Raw genomic sequence first — 16094 nt, forward strand, 5'->3', positions numbered from 1 at the left:
AATAGCAGCCATAATTTTGAGGGTATCCGACTCATTTTGTACCTCAGACACTAGAGGGCGCTACATACCTACACTGCACTTTGCACGAATCAGACGGGTATTCCACTCACTCTCAAACTTCGCTCCGTTTTCTGCCTGCAAATTTTATATTTGTATCCACCACAAAAATAAGCAAGCAGCTACGCAAGATGTCTACGGGTTTTCGGTATTGTTTACGAGTTGGGAAGATGGTCTTGTGTGGCGTTACGACCGGTGTAGCTGCGGCGGCCGTAGTGTACAAAACCAACGGGGGCAAAGAGGATTTCTTGCCCACGGCGCAGGCGTCGTGGACCACTGGTTACACGCCGAGCACCAAGTGGGAGGGAAACTGGGACAGGTAATTTTCACGGAGAATGCTGTGTCCAAACACCACCTTTTGTTTCACTTTATCTTCAATGATTGTCACGTTCTGTAGATAAACTTGAAGAAGAAACATACAATTACAAAGTTGCAAACAACGAAATTTATACAGAAAAAAACATTTCCCCTTGTTGCATTTTTCCTTGACCTTTTCTAATGTCTGTTTTGCATGATGAAATTTTGCATCAAGGATGTTTGTAATATTAATATTAAGTAAGCCTATTATTGTGTTTTGCTCTTTATATGTAGGCCTATGCCCCATACGTCATTGCATTTACGATTGTGAAGGGCAAAACATGTAATTTAATTAAATTGAACATTCCTAAGTTTTATGTAATAGACTCGTAAATAGCTTGTGATGATATCCTGAATGGTAATAAGATTCATTTCATGGAAAGAGGGCATTTAGTTTGAAGTTAAAATTTTAGGGAAACATGCATTGGCATGTGGATATTTGCGCTCAAAATTTCAATGAATTTCAGTGCATGATTACTTTGCAAAAACATTGAAGAAACGATACATGAAACAATTGCTAAAGTTACAACTTACATTTAAAAAAGGCTTTGGTTTCCGCAAGAGGGAACAGTTCATACAAATGGGTGCAACTTCTTGATTTCAGGAGGGAACCGGAGAGCCTGTTGTCCCCCAACAAGACAGAGCTTGACGGGTCCGAGTACAGCGCCCAGATACAGAAACTGAAGCCCACAGCGACACGCCACCTGATCCTGATCAGACATGGACACTATGCAATAGAAGGAGAGACGGATGAGAAAAGGGTTCTCACTGCCCAAGGTAATAAAAAAATACTACAGTTGCATTCAGACTTAAGCATTCAGTCACCACATTTGTACATAATACTGCAGTCTTCCTTAATTGACAAACAATGAACAGATTTTTAATGGAATTGTAATTTTGATGCAGATATTTTTAACTTCTTACAATGGTAAGTAAAGGTTGATTAACCCTCCTATGCAAACATACATGCTATACCAAGTAGTCCCTTCAGTCAAACTCAATCAAGTGACTGTGTTCAACAGTTAAGAATTCCCAGCCGACATAAAGCAGGATTGAGTAACTTGATACAGCTATGCTTTGACTCCAGATAAAACATCTGTGATCACAACTTGCCTGCTTTGTCTGTTGACCCAGTTTGACTAGTCACAGTGCTTGCTTGACATGTGATCTGACTGCTGGTGACCAGCAGGAGTAGTAGATGGACATTTTGACTGTCTGTGACTGTTTAGCGGGAGTGTTAAAGACACATTCACAATATAAATTACTATTCTCCTACATGTTTGTACATATATATACACTAGGTGAGCTGTTTCCAAATGCTAATGCTGAATTAACATGTTATATTAGAAGCCTAGAAAGAAGATTTCAACAAATTAGTCAATGTAGGCATTTTTTGAATGCTTTCTCCACACACTGCAGAAAGCTTATCTGCTTTTACGTTGTAAATTCTGTGAGCAAAACGGGCTGCGTCACGCGGCTTAATTACGCGATGAGTGAGTGTCATGTCATGCATAGCTTCGATTTACGCGCATATTCCATACGTTATTCTATACGCGCAGCATTTTGCTCACAGGCGCAATAGCAAATGTCGTGTCTAGGTTTTATTATATGTCTATGGGCATAACGAAGTGGGGCATGCATGCACCCCATCTTCTTTCTATAAATATTGTAAGTGTATCCCTCCCCTTCTACTAAAACTTGTGGAGAAGGTGAATATGAGTTTTTTTAATTTTTTAAAACCCTTGATTGTGTGCCCCTCCAGAAAATGAGGAAATGCCGATTACCCACTCCCCACCTTCCAAACGTGAGCGCTCTTCAAAACTGACCATTATTATGCATACTGCACATTATATACCCATTTTCATGGCACATTGTAATGGTTTTTGAGGGGGTTTTCTTCTTGGGATTTTTGTCAGAACTCTCTAACCATTTATTGAAATATTTGCTGAACAAAAAAATGTTATGAAAAAAAATCCGCCGGGGGGGGGGGGGGGCAGAGTGCCCCCCCCCCCCCCCCCCCCCCCCCCCCGCCCCCGCCTTGTGGATACGCCACTGGAGTTGTACATGTAGGGTTATTTCCTGCACTCGACTTGGTTCTTGGTTCTTGGTTGGTTCTTCTCCTAAATACTCCACGTAGGAGTTTATACAGGAGGCCAGAACCACCGGGGCAAACCCCTTCTCTTAGCGACTTGTGTGCATATTCCCCAAAATACCCCCAATTCCCTTCCAGGTATCTCTGCCCGGGCCTGTATTCCTACAGTTGGGGAAAAAATGATTACAGTAAGGTATACTAATTAAATTGAGGAAATTAAAATAACTTTCATCCAATTTTTCTTGCTTTTTGATTTCAATTTCTGAAGGAAGGGAACAAGCTGAATTGACAGGCAAGCGACTAAAAGAGTTGGATTACCCCTACTCGATAATGATCAATTCCTCAATGACAAGAGCTCAAGAGACTGCAGATATCATAGCTAAGAGCGTACCACTTGTCCCGAGGGGTGTTTGTAACATGCTGAGAGAAGGGGCTCCCATCCCACCAGAGCCTCCGGTTGGCCACTGGAAGCCAGAAATTAAGGTAAGCTAAAAAAAAACTAGCGATGTTTTGAAAGTTCCACAGTCTATCTTTAACCCTAACCGAACTCAACTCATCAAAGTTCAACAGCATGTTTTGTTTAAATCTGTTGGGAAAGGTACAGTACCCCTAAACTGATGGTCTTTTACACTGGGGTTGGCATACCTCCAGAAAGTCCAACAGTGTGTATGTACAATTTCCCATGTGGGTGTTGGAATTTGCCAGAATGGGTATGGTTCCTAGTAAATTCGGCTGGGGAGTTAGGGTTAATGTTTTTTTGTTTACTTTCCCCATGAATGGTGCTCAAGGCACTATACATCATCATTTCCCCTTCTTTTTGTCCTATGAAGCACTCCAAATGACAATGAGCTCCCTGGGAGTATAGAGCTTGATGCTACCATTTTGGTGCACAGCACTCTTAAGATAAATCATGGTTACCAAAATTAATCACAGTTAGATTTCCACAATAAGCTTGTTGCACAACTTCTGATAGATTTCACAAAACTCAGCATAGCTGCATAGCATAGCTCATGCTTTCAAAGGCACTCTCGAAACATGAGGGAGAATATTCACCATTAAATAAGAACAGATTCACAATGCTTCAGCTACCAAGTATTTTGCATAAATTGGTGTGCAAATGAGCCAGCGTAGTAGACAAGGCCATCACAAGTCCTCACAAGACTATCACAAGTCAATCATTACACCTCCAGTCCCGAGTCGAGTCAGCTATTACTCCAACGATCTGGAAGGTGTTCCTGTGTTATTGTTCATCTCCTGCTACCTATGACTGGACTTGTGATTTACCAAGGACTATACATGTGATTTACTTGTGACTGGACTTGTGACTGGACTCAACTACATACAACTCTGAAACTATCACACATTTGTCATGAGGTACCTCTGTCATGCTCCATAAAAACACAAATGCAAGTCTGGTGAATAGAAACAATCATTATTTTAAAACAAAATGGCAACTCCCATCCCAAGTAAAACAAAGTAACACTACCAAGTCCTTGTTGCCATGTCAATACTGCCAAGTCCTTGTTGCCATGTTAACACTTTGATGTCCTTGTTGCCATGTCAACACTGGAAAGTCCTTGTTGCCAGGTTAACACTTCCAAGTCCTCAATGCCATGTTAACACTTCCACGTCCTTGTTGCCATGTTAACGCTTTGATGTCCTTGTTGCCATGTTAATACTGCAAAGTCCTTGTTGCCATGTTAACACTTCCAAGTCCTTGTTGCCATGTTAACGCTTTGATTTCCTTGTTGCCATGTCAATACTGCAAAGTCCTTGTTGCCATGTTAACACTTCCAAGTCATTGTTGCCATGTTAACACTGCCAAGTGCTTGTTGCCATGTCAAAACAAACAAGTCATTGTTGCCATGTGGAAAAGAAATACGTTGTCAAGTTTAAGAAAGTCAGATGTGAACTTTACCCTGTCTAAATTATCATGTATTTTTTGTTTCATCTGCACTGGTGTTCCCCTGTCATCCCCACTCTAGCAGTTCTACGAAGACGGTGCCCGCATTGAAGCGGCCTTCAGAAAATACTTCCACAGGGCCGACCCTGATCAGATCAAAGACAGCTACGAGATACTGGTGTGCCATGCCAATGTCATTAGGTACTTCGTATGCAGGTAAGCAGGGGGAAGGGGTGGGGTGGGGGGAGTCTGAACTCTGTGTTACAACTGATAATGTAGTTACCAACGGATAATGTATCACCAACCGATAATGTCACATAAATTAACCGATACTGTATCACTAACCGATAATGTAACAAAAATTGACCTATAGTGTAGTAACATTTACTACACTCTCAGTCCATTTTTGTTACATTATCGGTTTAGTGATACAACATCGGTCAATTTATGTGACACTATCGGTTGGTGATACGTTATCCGTTGGTTACTACATTATCAGTTGTAACACTCTGAAGCAGGTATGTGGGAGTTGGGATCACAAGTGTGTGATGATGATATAGAGCTAGGTCCTAGCTCTATGATGACATGTATGCACAGGGTGAAATTACAGCTACAACACTTATCAACCGTTTAACATTTCTATATTTACATTTAAATTTCAAGGAATATTTTTCACAAAATGTGAACATTTTAGGCATATTTGAGATACCTCTGTTAGTGCTGTGCAAAGGGTGAACAGAATTGAACATCTTGAAAAGTGTCCTACGTGTTCTAGAAAGAGCAACTTTGTTCTTGTAAATTGAAAGAGCGCCCTCTGGTGAAGTTGTGCCTTCAGAACTCGGGTCAGGATTTGTCAGTGGACCTTATTCACGAGGAAGCCATCATGGTCGTGTTCCCTGAATGTATTTTATAAATTGTGAACTGTTGCATGGGATGGTGCCAGACTATTTATGCATTCTAGCCTCACTTTTAGTTTCTTTTTAAATGTGGCTTAAAACATTAGGGTATGTTTAATAACTAATTTTAAATTATTTATCAGAGCAAACTGCTATCAATTTGTAGTTAACTTTATGTCATTGCTTTCATTTCCCTTAGCAAGTTCCAAAAATGAAGATTTTACCACGCTTTCAATAAGCCATTTGCGTGTTAAATTTGAATAAAATCTGGAACGCTGACTTAATACAATGCTTTGCACGTTTTAACCTAGCATTCTCCCGACCAAAGAGACTGTTACTATATCACGTGATTCGGGGCAAGCCTTATGCTAGCAACCCCCAGCTCCGGCATGGTCTGGTGTCTTTGTGCCATTCTCACCCATTGTGAACGATGTATTGGTGCTGAGCGTCTCTTACGTAACTATGCAATAGCTTGCCCCGAATCATGTGATTAGCAACAGTGTCTTTGGTCTGGAGAATTCACAGTTAAAATGTGCCAAGCATTCTGAGCAAGTCATTGTACCAGACGTTTTTCAAATGTAAATCCCAAAGGGTATAGGTTACTCGCAAATGGCTCATTTAACCCTAACCGAACTCAACCCATCAAAGCTCAACAGCATACCTCCAGAAACTAAGTCCAACAGTGTGTGTGTGCGATTTCCCACGGGGGTGTTGGAATTTTGCCAGGATGGGTACGGTTCCTAGTAAATTAGGGAGTTAGGGTTAGTATGGCCGACTCATGAATAAAGCCCAAGTAGTGCCGCTATGTTAAATGTGTACTTTCCTTCACTGGCTCTTTTAGGTCTCACATTGCCATCTGCATGTACGGTTGTTAATTTATAAAGTTTCTTTTTCCATCCTTTTACTCAGGGCTATGCAGTTTCCACCTGAAGCCTGGCTACGCATAAGTCTCAACCACGGCAGCATTACCTGGCTGGCAGTCAGACCCAGTGGGCGTGTATCGCTACGGCAACTAGGCGACTGCGGTCACATGCCACCGTCCAAAATCAGCTCAGCTTAGCAGCGGAACCCATCATCACAAGAAATTCAGGTTTCAGAAGTTATTTGTTGTTAAAAGTCAGGGCGTATTTTTTTCTTTTTTTCCGTTGATAAATCTTAAAAAGGTAATATACAACATTTGCTTTTGCTGTAATTTTCAGAAATGGATGGATTTGGGGGTTAGTAGTTTATAGGAAATATTGTTACACTGACCTGTTTAAAGCTTGAAGTTCCAGATTCTGGAAAAACCAAGACAAAACAGAGCAATTTACAGATGGACTAGAGCTGGCTTGCACCCATTTACAAATGTGTAACCGATTGCAAACAAAATATGGACAAACTAATTTGGGGGCAGTATTTGAAAAAAGTCAGTTGTCCAACGATGGTCGGCCAATTTCTTGAAAACGACAGCGCACCGGGTGCCATGATTTCACAGGATGCTTGAGAGACTATTAGTCAGTGACAGTCAAGAAAGGTATTTCATAATTTGGTAGTTTTGTTTTTTGATGTTTGCAAATGTTGTATATTACCCTTCAGTACCTCACTTTTTTAAGTGTATAATGCACTGTGCCCAAAGTATTACCAAAATGAAGCATGTTTTATAAAGTAAAAGTCAATTGGAAATCAGTTGTCAAGACCATCCCCCACAAGTTTATTGCAATCAATCCAGTATCAAGTCATTAGCTATTCAAATGAAGTGTGACAAGAACAATCTGTTGTCTTTGTCCATTTAGGATTTTCCTGTTACCTGTGACTGGACTTGTTATCTGACTGGTGTTGGACATGACTACAAAATATCCCATTTCTAGGAATTCCCAAGAAGTAGTTCATAAATATATATATTTTTTTTCTGTTTACAAGCAGAAAGCTGCAGCAGAGTGTGAACAGTTGATCAAATTGTAAGGTTTTATTGGAAATACACCAATTCAGTCGAATATATTCAGGTGGAAAAGTAGCATTTACAATCTTTACACCAGCTCTTCATTATCTGTATATTGTTGGTTTTTTTTCACATAGAGGAGTAACTTTCATAACGGGTTCCAAATGTATGCATCATTTTTATAACATTTTCTTTTACTTTTCTGATTCATCTAATGTGCCAAATTTATCTACTGATTTCTTTTTCTTTTTTGTTTGTCCATATTATGTAATAATACAATTCTTTTCTGGGCCTCACCTGTATGAATATTCATACATAACACAATTTAGAATTTTGCATTGAAATTTGTAGGAAAGGTGTGCATGGGAGGTTTTTCTAATGTGTTGTTACCCGAATCGCTGAATTCAAAAACGGTTTGTCGAGTATACAATAAAAACAAATTGGTGCAATTCTATTTTTATACTTTCATGTAAACATACATTAAAAGTATTTCTATCTAACTTAAGTGTGGTTTGGGATGAATATTCTAACAAGTTGAAATCATTTCTTGAATAAAATATCCGACAAGAATTTACCAAGGTTGATTTAACTATTATTATTATTATTTTTTATTTGTGTGTGTGTGTATTTATTTTCGAGTGTATTCATGCGTTAAGAGTGTGAAGCTCCTAATTCAAATAATTCAGAAGTTGAAATTACTTAATTGGTTACTTATCATGGGCTAATTTATTTTCGTTCGATGTCTCATTGGAAAGCTCACAACAAATGTAATGCTAGAAATTATCAGTTCAATTTAATAATCTATTTTTCGGGGTGCCACACCCAAAAAGCATGTATATACACTGTACCAGCTTTAACCCTAACAGAACTCAACCCGTCAAACTTCAACAGCATGTTTTGTTGGAATCTGTCAGGATGGGTACAGTACCCCTAAACTGAATTTACTTTGGGTTGGCACACCTCCAGAATCAAAGTCAGAAATATGTGTGTGCAGTTTCCCATATGGTGTTGGAATTTGCCAGGATGGGTATGGTTCCTAGTAAATCATGCTAGGGAGTTAAAGTTAAGCATGAGTTTTTACATTGATAAGCACACCAAAAATGCCCGAATGGAACACATTTGATATTTTGTTTTTGTAGCCATGCATCATAACCATAATGCATATACATGTACATGTATATGAATTTGAGAACCCATTAAAATATACATATTTAAAGCAAAGAAGAAGTAAACATTCGCACATATACATGTATGACAACGAAAGATCATGTTGGTAGACTTTGTATTTATTGATAAATGACACGATATTTAAACAATAACTTCTATGAGAATTTACACATGTATATGTATACGCCTCAAAATTACAATGTATTTCAAGCAGAAGGTACTGGCTGGAATTTGATACTTTTCTCAGAATGCAACACTCAAACAATGCAGGTAGATGCAGAGCAAGAACTTCAAGAAAGTTTTTAAAAAATTTACGCATGATAAATAACATTAAAAGTTGGTACCTGTACATGTAAGCATTTTAATACAGTATAAAGTCACTATAAATCAAACTTTTGTTTCACAACATTGCCTGTAACACGCCAGCCAGTTGCTGCCAAGCAAAACAAAATCCACTTAAATGAATGGGCGTTTTTTCATTTTGCTCCCAACATAGTTGTATATTGTACAGTGAAGTGAACCCTTGTCACTAAAGCCCTGACGTGACTTGGCAAAATATTTATCAAGTTTTTGTATAAAGACCCTTAAACAATCTTGAATAATTTCAATTATTTTTCCAGACCTTAATCTTTCCAAGAAAGGTACAGAACAATATAAAAACTGTTATCTACAATCAAAGTTTAATTCTAAAATCATTTTCACGTTTTTGCTAAACAAAGAATTCACTATTTAAATATAAGACTGTGAAACCACAATAACTAATATTCTGAACTACATATTTTCTGCAGATTTCTACCTTTCCCCCAGACTACATGTAGTACATTTTCTTTGAATGATTTGTTATCTGCCCTTTTATCAATACATGTAGTCTGAGTTTTATGAGGGGAAACAACTTTGGTTGCATCCACATAATTATGCTTCAAATATAAAATCTTATCAAGGTATTCTTGATAGTAGATTTGGTAACATAAACTGAGTCAAGATTGTCAGACATGTGCACCTCACCTCAATTTTGTGTGGATAAGAATGTACGCCAACTATTGACTGATTTGACGGTGTTTAATTCTTGTGAAACCCTATCACAGGATTTAAATACACTAGTTGTGGTATAAGCGAGTCTGGGACATAGCCAGACATATTCCAAGTAAAGTTAAAAATCAAGCTAACTAATTTTCTTCTTGAGTAATGTTGAATCACACAAATAAACCAAAATATCTTTTAAAAATAAATAGCTTCTATGCAGAAAATACCATCGTTCACTTAACCACAGCCAACAAAACATAAAATATACCCACACCATGTATTTGTTAAATTTTATTTCAAAAAGAAAACAATTTAAAAGCACAATTCAAAACTAGACTACTTATATACAATCCAATCTGTTTACCAACAAACACTGCCTTGTCACTGACGCCAAAAATCAGTTTCAAAAGTATCAAAAGATATGCAGCCATTTTTTTTTGTGGGGGGGGGGGGGGGGAAGGGACACAACACAATTCTGTCTCGAGATTTCTTGTTCTACTTGCAATACTGATATGGATCTATGCAAGCAATTAATGAAAGAAACTTAAATGTTTTGAGTTTTCATTTTTTACATTTGTCCTAGTCCACTGCTGATCAATAGCAGATGGGGAGTGCAGCATGTAGATATACTGATATGTGCTTTGGCCAGCTGCTTTGGCCAGCCGAATTGACAAAATTGCCTTCGAAGACCGTTACCGGCACCGAGGAACAGGCATTTATTTACCAAACAATCAGACATCCATGAACAATTGTAATTTGGCTCTGGGCTAAATTACTTGGCTTCGCTCGCTAAAATGTTCTGTAGTGTGCAGGTTCCATATACTTGCAAATAAATGCAATGGTCTCTTAAACTTGTTGATGTCTTCCTGAAAACTTATAACACTGTAAAGATATTGACCACCCACATCAGCTCTCTCTCTCTCTCTCTCCCTCTCTGACTTTCCACAATAACTGGTACCATATGGACTCCAAATATGTCCTGAACTCTGTACAAATATTTTATAATATGTGATGCCTTCTATTCTTCAAGGCCTTCCAGGTCCACTCCCGTTGTGGGATGAGCCGACGCTTGGGTGAGTAGGGCTCTGTCGTTGCTGAAAACAAATACACAAAGAAAGTTGCATTTAATTTGTGGACCACTGCTTTCTTAGATGAATAGGAACATTTGTTTATGTGCTATTTTTTTATTTGAAGCAACAAAACTGCTCAAGATCTTATGACGAGTGCATAACAACTTGGTTGTTTAAGTTTCAGCTCGTTGGATACTGTACATTTTGAGAAAATAGAGATGCACAGTTTTGGGATCTCGTAATTGGACTCTGTTCCTAATACATGTTAAAAATTGTACCCACAGGCACATTTTCTTAAACCACCTTCAGTTGCTGTTTTTTTTCCCCATTTCAGGCAGACTATTTGGTAGACTATTTCACAGCGTATTTGGTATCAGTCCTATCTTCACTTTGAGCACGGATTTCCTTGATAAATCGGTAGGTACATTTCCTGGTAATTGCAAATGTTCCTACATACCCTTAACTGCACTAAAACCTTTGGCAAAAGCTCAAAAAAGAGTTATGCTTTGAGATGCAGTTTGAGAGAACCAATGTCAGATTGTGCTCCTATGGTTTATTGGCAGACTCTTCCATTGAAAAGTGGCTGCAAAAGAGAAAGGTCTCTCGCAAAAATCCTCCATCTTTGCAGATGATGCCACAAGCAACAGCACATCGCTTGAGCATTGCTAGCCATCGGACTTGCAAGGTGAGTTGGTGTGTAAACCAATGTGCTTTGCCATTAATCTTAACTTTCTTGTTCGGAATGTTCCTGAAACCTCCACAGGAATCAAATTGCACATTTTCTGTATTCGTAAACTATTAAAAGAATTCAAGCCTAATGCAAGGCACTGTTGAACATATGTAGTCAAGTTCATCACAAGTAAAAAATTCACAAGTCCTATCACAAATACAGTCACAAGCAACAGTGGATGACTGATTACCAAGGACTGCTTACATTGTAACTCTTTTGGAAAGCTTGTGACTTGACTTGAGACAGGAGGACTTCGGCTTGACTTGGGATTGACCTGTCATGACTTTGCATGTTCATTGATATTACCTTTTTCTTCTTTTTCTCTTTCTTGCGTTTCTTGCGTTCTCCGTCCTCGTGCTTCTTCTGCTTCTTGTGTTTCTTGTCGTGGCTTCCCTCCGTCCCTGCCTCACCTGCTGCCAGATTTGCAAAGCAGACAAAGTGGAGGTAAGATTACGTGGTCATGCATGTTGTGCCCTTGAGTAAGGTGCTTTACCTCAATTACTCCTCTCTCTGGGTACCGGTGTCATATGAAAATCGGACTTGTATGGAATTCATACTCTTTTTCCCTTTTATTGGTAAACCCTCTCACGTGACCGGTCCCTCTCCTAATTATCTATGCATGAGCATGCGCAATACCACAAATGAGTCCGTATTTCATAAAACCTAAATTCATGCTACACAGGCATTATTCAATGCTGGGAAGGTAACAGACTTACTGTGGAGGTGTGGCGATCCCCCCCCCCCCCCCCCCACAGCAGCAGCATTATATTGAGTCTGGCCCAATCGCTTCAAAAGAGAGATGGACACTACATTCCTGTGAACACAGGTTTGTCCCCTTTACTTTTCTTTAAGATTACACAGTTCAATATATGGCAAAATCCTATACTGAATTTATCATCCGGATGTAAATTGCATGTTATGAAAAGATTACACAGGAAATGAGAAAGGTACGAATTAGGTGTGACATCTTTTTTGTAACTTATCTCCCTCATCAAGTGACGTAATGGACTCCAAGCAGGAAAAGAAGATGGCACTATGTGGCAGGTGCAATGAAGGGGGGAGGCTTTTTTGATATTGGAGATCGGGATTGCTTGGATGATAATAGAAGTCCACATACCTGTTGCTGTTATTTCTGTAGTGTCTGGCGGCCGGTGCTCCTTCTTGTGTTTCTTGTGTTTATGCTTCTTGACTGGCTGGTGATGCAAGAGCTTAAACTGCTCAGGAATCTGCCAAAAATGAAGAACACTCAATATTTGTTTGTCTTAATTTAATGGAATTAGTGCAGTTTACTACTTAGCAGTTTGCTAATTAAAGTAACATCAGCCTCAAAGTAAGATTATTGTCCAAAGTTCTTAATGCAAGCGGTAGTAATTTTGTTAACCACAAGACCCTTAGAAGTCGACACAGAATAGACTTTATACGTTAAGACGAAGTTAGGGCAATGGTTTTGTATTGCTTGGGTAGGCATGAGTAAACCTTTAAATGTTAAATAACAGAGAACCCTAAGGTCTATTAGGGATTTTGTCTTAATTTGTCAATCACCAAAACCAAAGGTTCATTCAAGAAGAAGCTACGTTGTCCTGAAATGTTCCATTAACAATTTTAAAAAGTCCCACATTTTGAGAAAACAAACATGAGATTGGAACCATACGCCATGTTTACACAGTGTGCCATGTAACATTACAGATATTACCCATAGCCACAACAGGAGGGAGTTATTTGGTTTGGATTATTGAAACTCTACTGCATTTATCAATACAAAATATTGCCCACTAATGTGTGTGCTGAATTTAACAAAGGCTAAAATACAGTAATTTTTTAAGATTTGACTCACAGATCCCGGATGTAGCTTGAAGCCCGTCAATGCTGGTCCAGACAGAGGGATGATCTCCTTGCCACCAATGGGCGGTTTGTCAATTAATGCTCGCAAACTGCTGTTGTCTTGTGCTCCAACCGTGTCAATCATCCCTGCCAAAAAAAGTAAAAAAATGATACTGAAACTTCTACTTTCTCAAAGGCACAGATTTCCCTTTCCTTGTTAAGAAAATAATAGAAATTTTAGAAACATCCACTCAGAAAGTTAATCTGCCATCCCCATTATTTTTTCACCGCTCAAAAACACCCATATGCATTTTTTACAAAAAAAACCCAAACATGTATATGCCACAGACTAATTCTAATGTTGTCCTCGACCAACAGACAGAATTCTTTTAAATGACAGACAGATCGACCCGATCGATTTCTTGAAACAATTTGAAGTCTTATCCTCACTTCAAATATGGTTTGTGTCAATTTATTGATTAGTATTTAGGTTTTGACAAACGACCACAATGAAGCATTACATGTGACCAGAAGAAAAATGAGTCGGCCCCATTAAATCAGACTTCTATTAAAGCCAGACTTAAGAATTCCTTAATTATATTTTGTAATTTGGTATCGTGTTTTTTTCATTTCATCCTAACGTTACAGTAATACACTGATACAATTTTAAGGAAAACAAACCTTAACCCTAACCCCTTGAGCACTTTTACTAGAAAGTATCCTGATTCCACCAAATCCACCAATTTTGTTATGCAAAAAATGTAGGTGTTGGTGACTGCTCAGTATGGAGATATCTGGAATCCATCAAAATCCTGCAGTATCGCTAGGCTTACAATCCTGAATCCATCAAGATCCCTCTATTTTCAATATGGAGGTATCCTGACTTCGCTGAATACTCCAGACAGGGTTATGGATTTTGATGGATTCAGGGTGGTTAGGGTTAAAGTCTTCTTTTGAAAACTGTGTATTGAGTTTGAGTTGACATGTCACTCCTTTAATCCTGATCCATTTGGTTCATGAATATGAATACTCTGGCGTCAAATTTGAGTATAAACACTCCACAGAGAACAAGTCATCTGAGCGACAGCAATGAGTGCTCACCAGGTAAGTGAGGCAGGAATGCACTGAGTTGTTCCTTGACCTTCTTGCTGGAGAATCTCTGGTAGCTGTGCTCCAGGCCGTAGTGGCTGATCAAATTGGTCTCTCCGGTCACTTCTGTTGGAGCTGAACAAAGAACAACCAAACTGGTTAATAAAGCAGGATACAGCCTCAACACATGCACACAAATAATGCACTTAATTGTCTTATATAAAATGTATCAGAATATCATGTATGTACTGTCATTGACCCCAGTTCTAAGTAACATTTGTGAGTCCGACTGTCGTTGGTCAAGTACGTTTGTTCTTGTCTGGTATGTCTTTCTTAAAGTTCTTTGTAAAATGATGTATATTATGTTAGGCTTGTTGTACATGTACGACTCCTTGTTCTCAAGTTTGTATTTTGCTCTTGATGGAAATAAATGTTCTTGAACTGAATTGAAATGTCGACAAAACCAGGATGTGCCATACCACTGTATGTGTATTTATATCATATGTAATTTACTGTAGGCTTTTCTACAATTGATTCATATTTCATTATGTAATTTGATTCCTTTGTTTAAAGTGCACCGTATACAATTATACCATTATTCAAAACATAAATAAGATTCAAATTACATTATCATTAAAAAAATCTGACCAACAAAATTTGCTCTGTATGAGCATTGCTGTGTGAGAGCTTGTATTATATCAGTAAATGTACAACTACAAGGATTACTTGGATGGGACTTGAACCAACGGCCTCCTGCTTACGGTGTCTTAACCACATGATCACTAATAATAACTTGCCAGGATCGGCTTGTGGCAAATTTGAATCTAATATAGCCATGGGGTACCACAAATTGAACTTAATGTTCAAATACAGTGATCATAAAAATAAACTTGAATGAATAGCTTTCAAATAATCGTAATAATTTTATGATTCATACATCACCAATTACTCCAATGCAAAATTTGTTAAGTTTAAGGCCTAAGCTTTACCTGAAAAAAAGTCAGGTTTCCATTAACCGGAAAGAATGTAGTAATATCCAGTTGACACTTAAGTAGTTGTGCACAAGTTTATGGAGAGTTAAGAATATTTTCAAAGTATTTTCTAACAAAATTGAAACTAAAAAAATAAAAGGAGTAGCCGCTACGAGGTGCATAGATCGAGTGGCGGGGTATTCTGCAATTGTGCCAATTGGGAGTTTGTGCCAATTGAAAATGTTTCTCAGTCCAAGACTTGTGTCTTTTCGACATTTTTGCAATGACTGACCTTCACTGAGATAATTTATGATGAAAAAAGTGGCGTCAGGATGCAACATGCTTTCCAAATAGTCCAACAATGACTGGCATGACTTCTTGAAGTTCTTTTTCTGACTTAAGTTATGTTGCCTTCATTATATAGGCCTAGCCTATGCAGATATGGTTGAAGATAAAAGCACTGGAAATATTCAACAATTAATAGTTTAGTAATGATACAAATCTGTTCCTTGCTCTATGGTTCAAGACAATCCAGAGTGTAGAGATTTTCTTCCCTTGCTCTGCACTTTCGTTTCCTATTGCCTCTGCACCGCAACTTGTGCATTATTTCAATGGGGTTTGCTGCGTAGGCTCATGTCGCGTCCTGTACAACCTACCCGAAGAATCCTTCATCAGATAGTACGGATCAGGATCGACGCTGGCCGGACTCAGAAAGGATTTTGAGGCCACCGGAGATCGCTGTCTCACCAAGGTAGGCATTTTGGTCGGAATTCCGCCGTATTTTGGGGAGGTGTCGTGCGCTGGTCTCTTCAAAGATGTCATTGTTTCTCAGCCAAAATTCCCCCGACCAAACGAATCGCCATTTTATTTTTCTGCGTTTAAAAAATATACGGCTGTTACGTGTTTTAACATTAAAATGCGTGATGTTCCCATTTTCTCGTACGTACATATGTACACGTGACTGTGGACTATATTCGAGTGCTTTTGTTATTGGGAACAT

The 16094-nt window shown here is 38.6% G+C and overlaps 2 protein-coding genes across 4 annotated transcripts; one reads left to right on the forward strand and one right to left on the reverse strand.

Moving 5' to 3' along the window:
* The first annotated feature begins 48 nt into the window (after positions 1 to 48).
* Positions 49 to 6523, forward strand: LOC119726127 (serine/threonine-protein phosphatase PGAM5, mitochondrial-like). Of its 2 annotated transcripts, none has more exons than XM_038197738.1 (5): positions 49 to 376; positions 1019 to 1191; positions 2775 to 2989; positions 4495 to 4625; positions 6215 to 6523. In XM_038197738.1, the coding sequence occupies exons 1-5, from the start codon at positions 189 to 191 to the stop codon at positions 6363 to 6365; spliced, it is 858 nt and encodes a 285-aa protein (XP_038053666.1). In that variant the 5' UTR covers positions 49 to 188; the 3' UTR covers positions 6366 to 6523. The 2 variants fall into 2 exon arrangements, with proteins under 2 accessions (XP_038053666.1, XP_038053664.1); XM_038197736.1 differs by having other exon boundaries at positions 4492 to 4625; positions 6215 to 6522.
* Positions 6524 to 8488: 1965 nt separating this feature from the next.
* LOC119726129 (mediator of RNA polymerase II transcription subunit 19-like) lies at positions 8489 to 15989 on the reverse strand. Of its 2 annotated transcripts, none has more exons than XM_038197741.1 (6): positions 15751 to 15989; positions 14136 to 14258; positions 13048 to 13181; positions 12331 to 12439; positions 11520 to 11623; positions 8489 to 10507 (listed from the first exon to the last, which is right to left on the reverse strand). In XM_038197741.1, exons 1-6 carry the CDS (start codon positions 15914 to 15916, stop codon positions 10439 to 10441), a joined length of 705 nt encoding a protein of 234 aa, XP_038053669.1. In that variant the 5' UTR covers positions 15917 to 15989; the 3' UTR covers positions 8489 to 10438. The 2 variants fall into 2 exon arrangements, with proteins under 2 accessions (XP_038053669.1, XP_038053668.1); XM_038197740.1 differs by having other exon boundaries at positions 11520 to 11626; positions 15751 to 15988.
* Between the last annotated feature and the right edge of the window lie 105 nt (positions 15990 to 16094).

The sequence above is a fragment of the Patiria miniata genome, unplaced genomic scaffold (genome assembly GCF_015706575.1).
Source record: "Patiria miniata isolate m_02_andy unplaced genomic scaffold, ASM1570657v1 HiC_scaffold_2, whole genome shotgun sequence".
Lineage (NCBI taxonomy): Eukaryota > Metazoa > Echinodermata > Asteroidea > Valvatida > Asterinidae > Patiria > Patiria miniata.

Bases quoted from the DNA above. Each gene is read 5' to 3' on its own strand.
- LOC119726129 (XM_038197740.1), bottom strand. From the start codon at position 15,916: ATGACATCTTTGAAGAGACCAGCGCACGACACCTCCCCAAAATACGGC. The intron at 12,440-13,047 runs GTGAGTCAAATC...CATTTTTGGCAG, and splicing joins TCAAGCTACATCCGGGATCT to ATTCCTGAGCAGTTTAAGCT. The intron at 11,627-12,330 runs GTATGTGGACTT...CAAATCTGGCAG, and splicing joins TACAGAAATAACAGCAACAG to CAGGTGAGGCAGGGACGGAG.
- LOC119726127 (XM_038197736.1), top strand. From the start codon at position 189: ATGTCTACGGGTTTTCGGTATTGTTTACGAGTTGGGAAGATGGTCTTG. The intron at 377-1,018 runs GTAATTTTCACG...TCTTGATTTCAG, and splicing joins TGGGAGGGAAACTGGGACAG to GAGGGAACCGGAGAGCCTGT. The intron at 4,626-6,214 runs GTAAGCAGGGGG...CCTTTTACTCAG, and splicing joins ATTAGGTACTTCGTATGCAG to GGCTATGCAGTTTCCACCTG.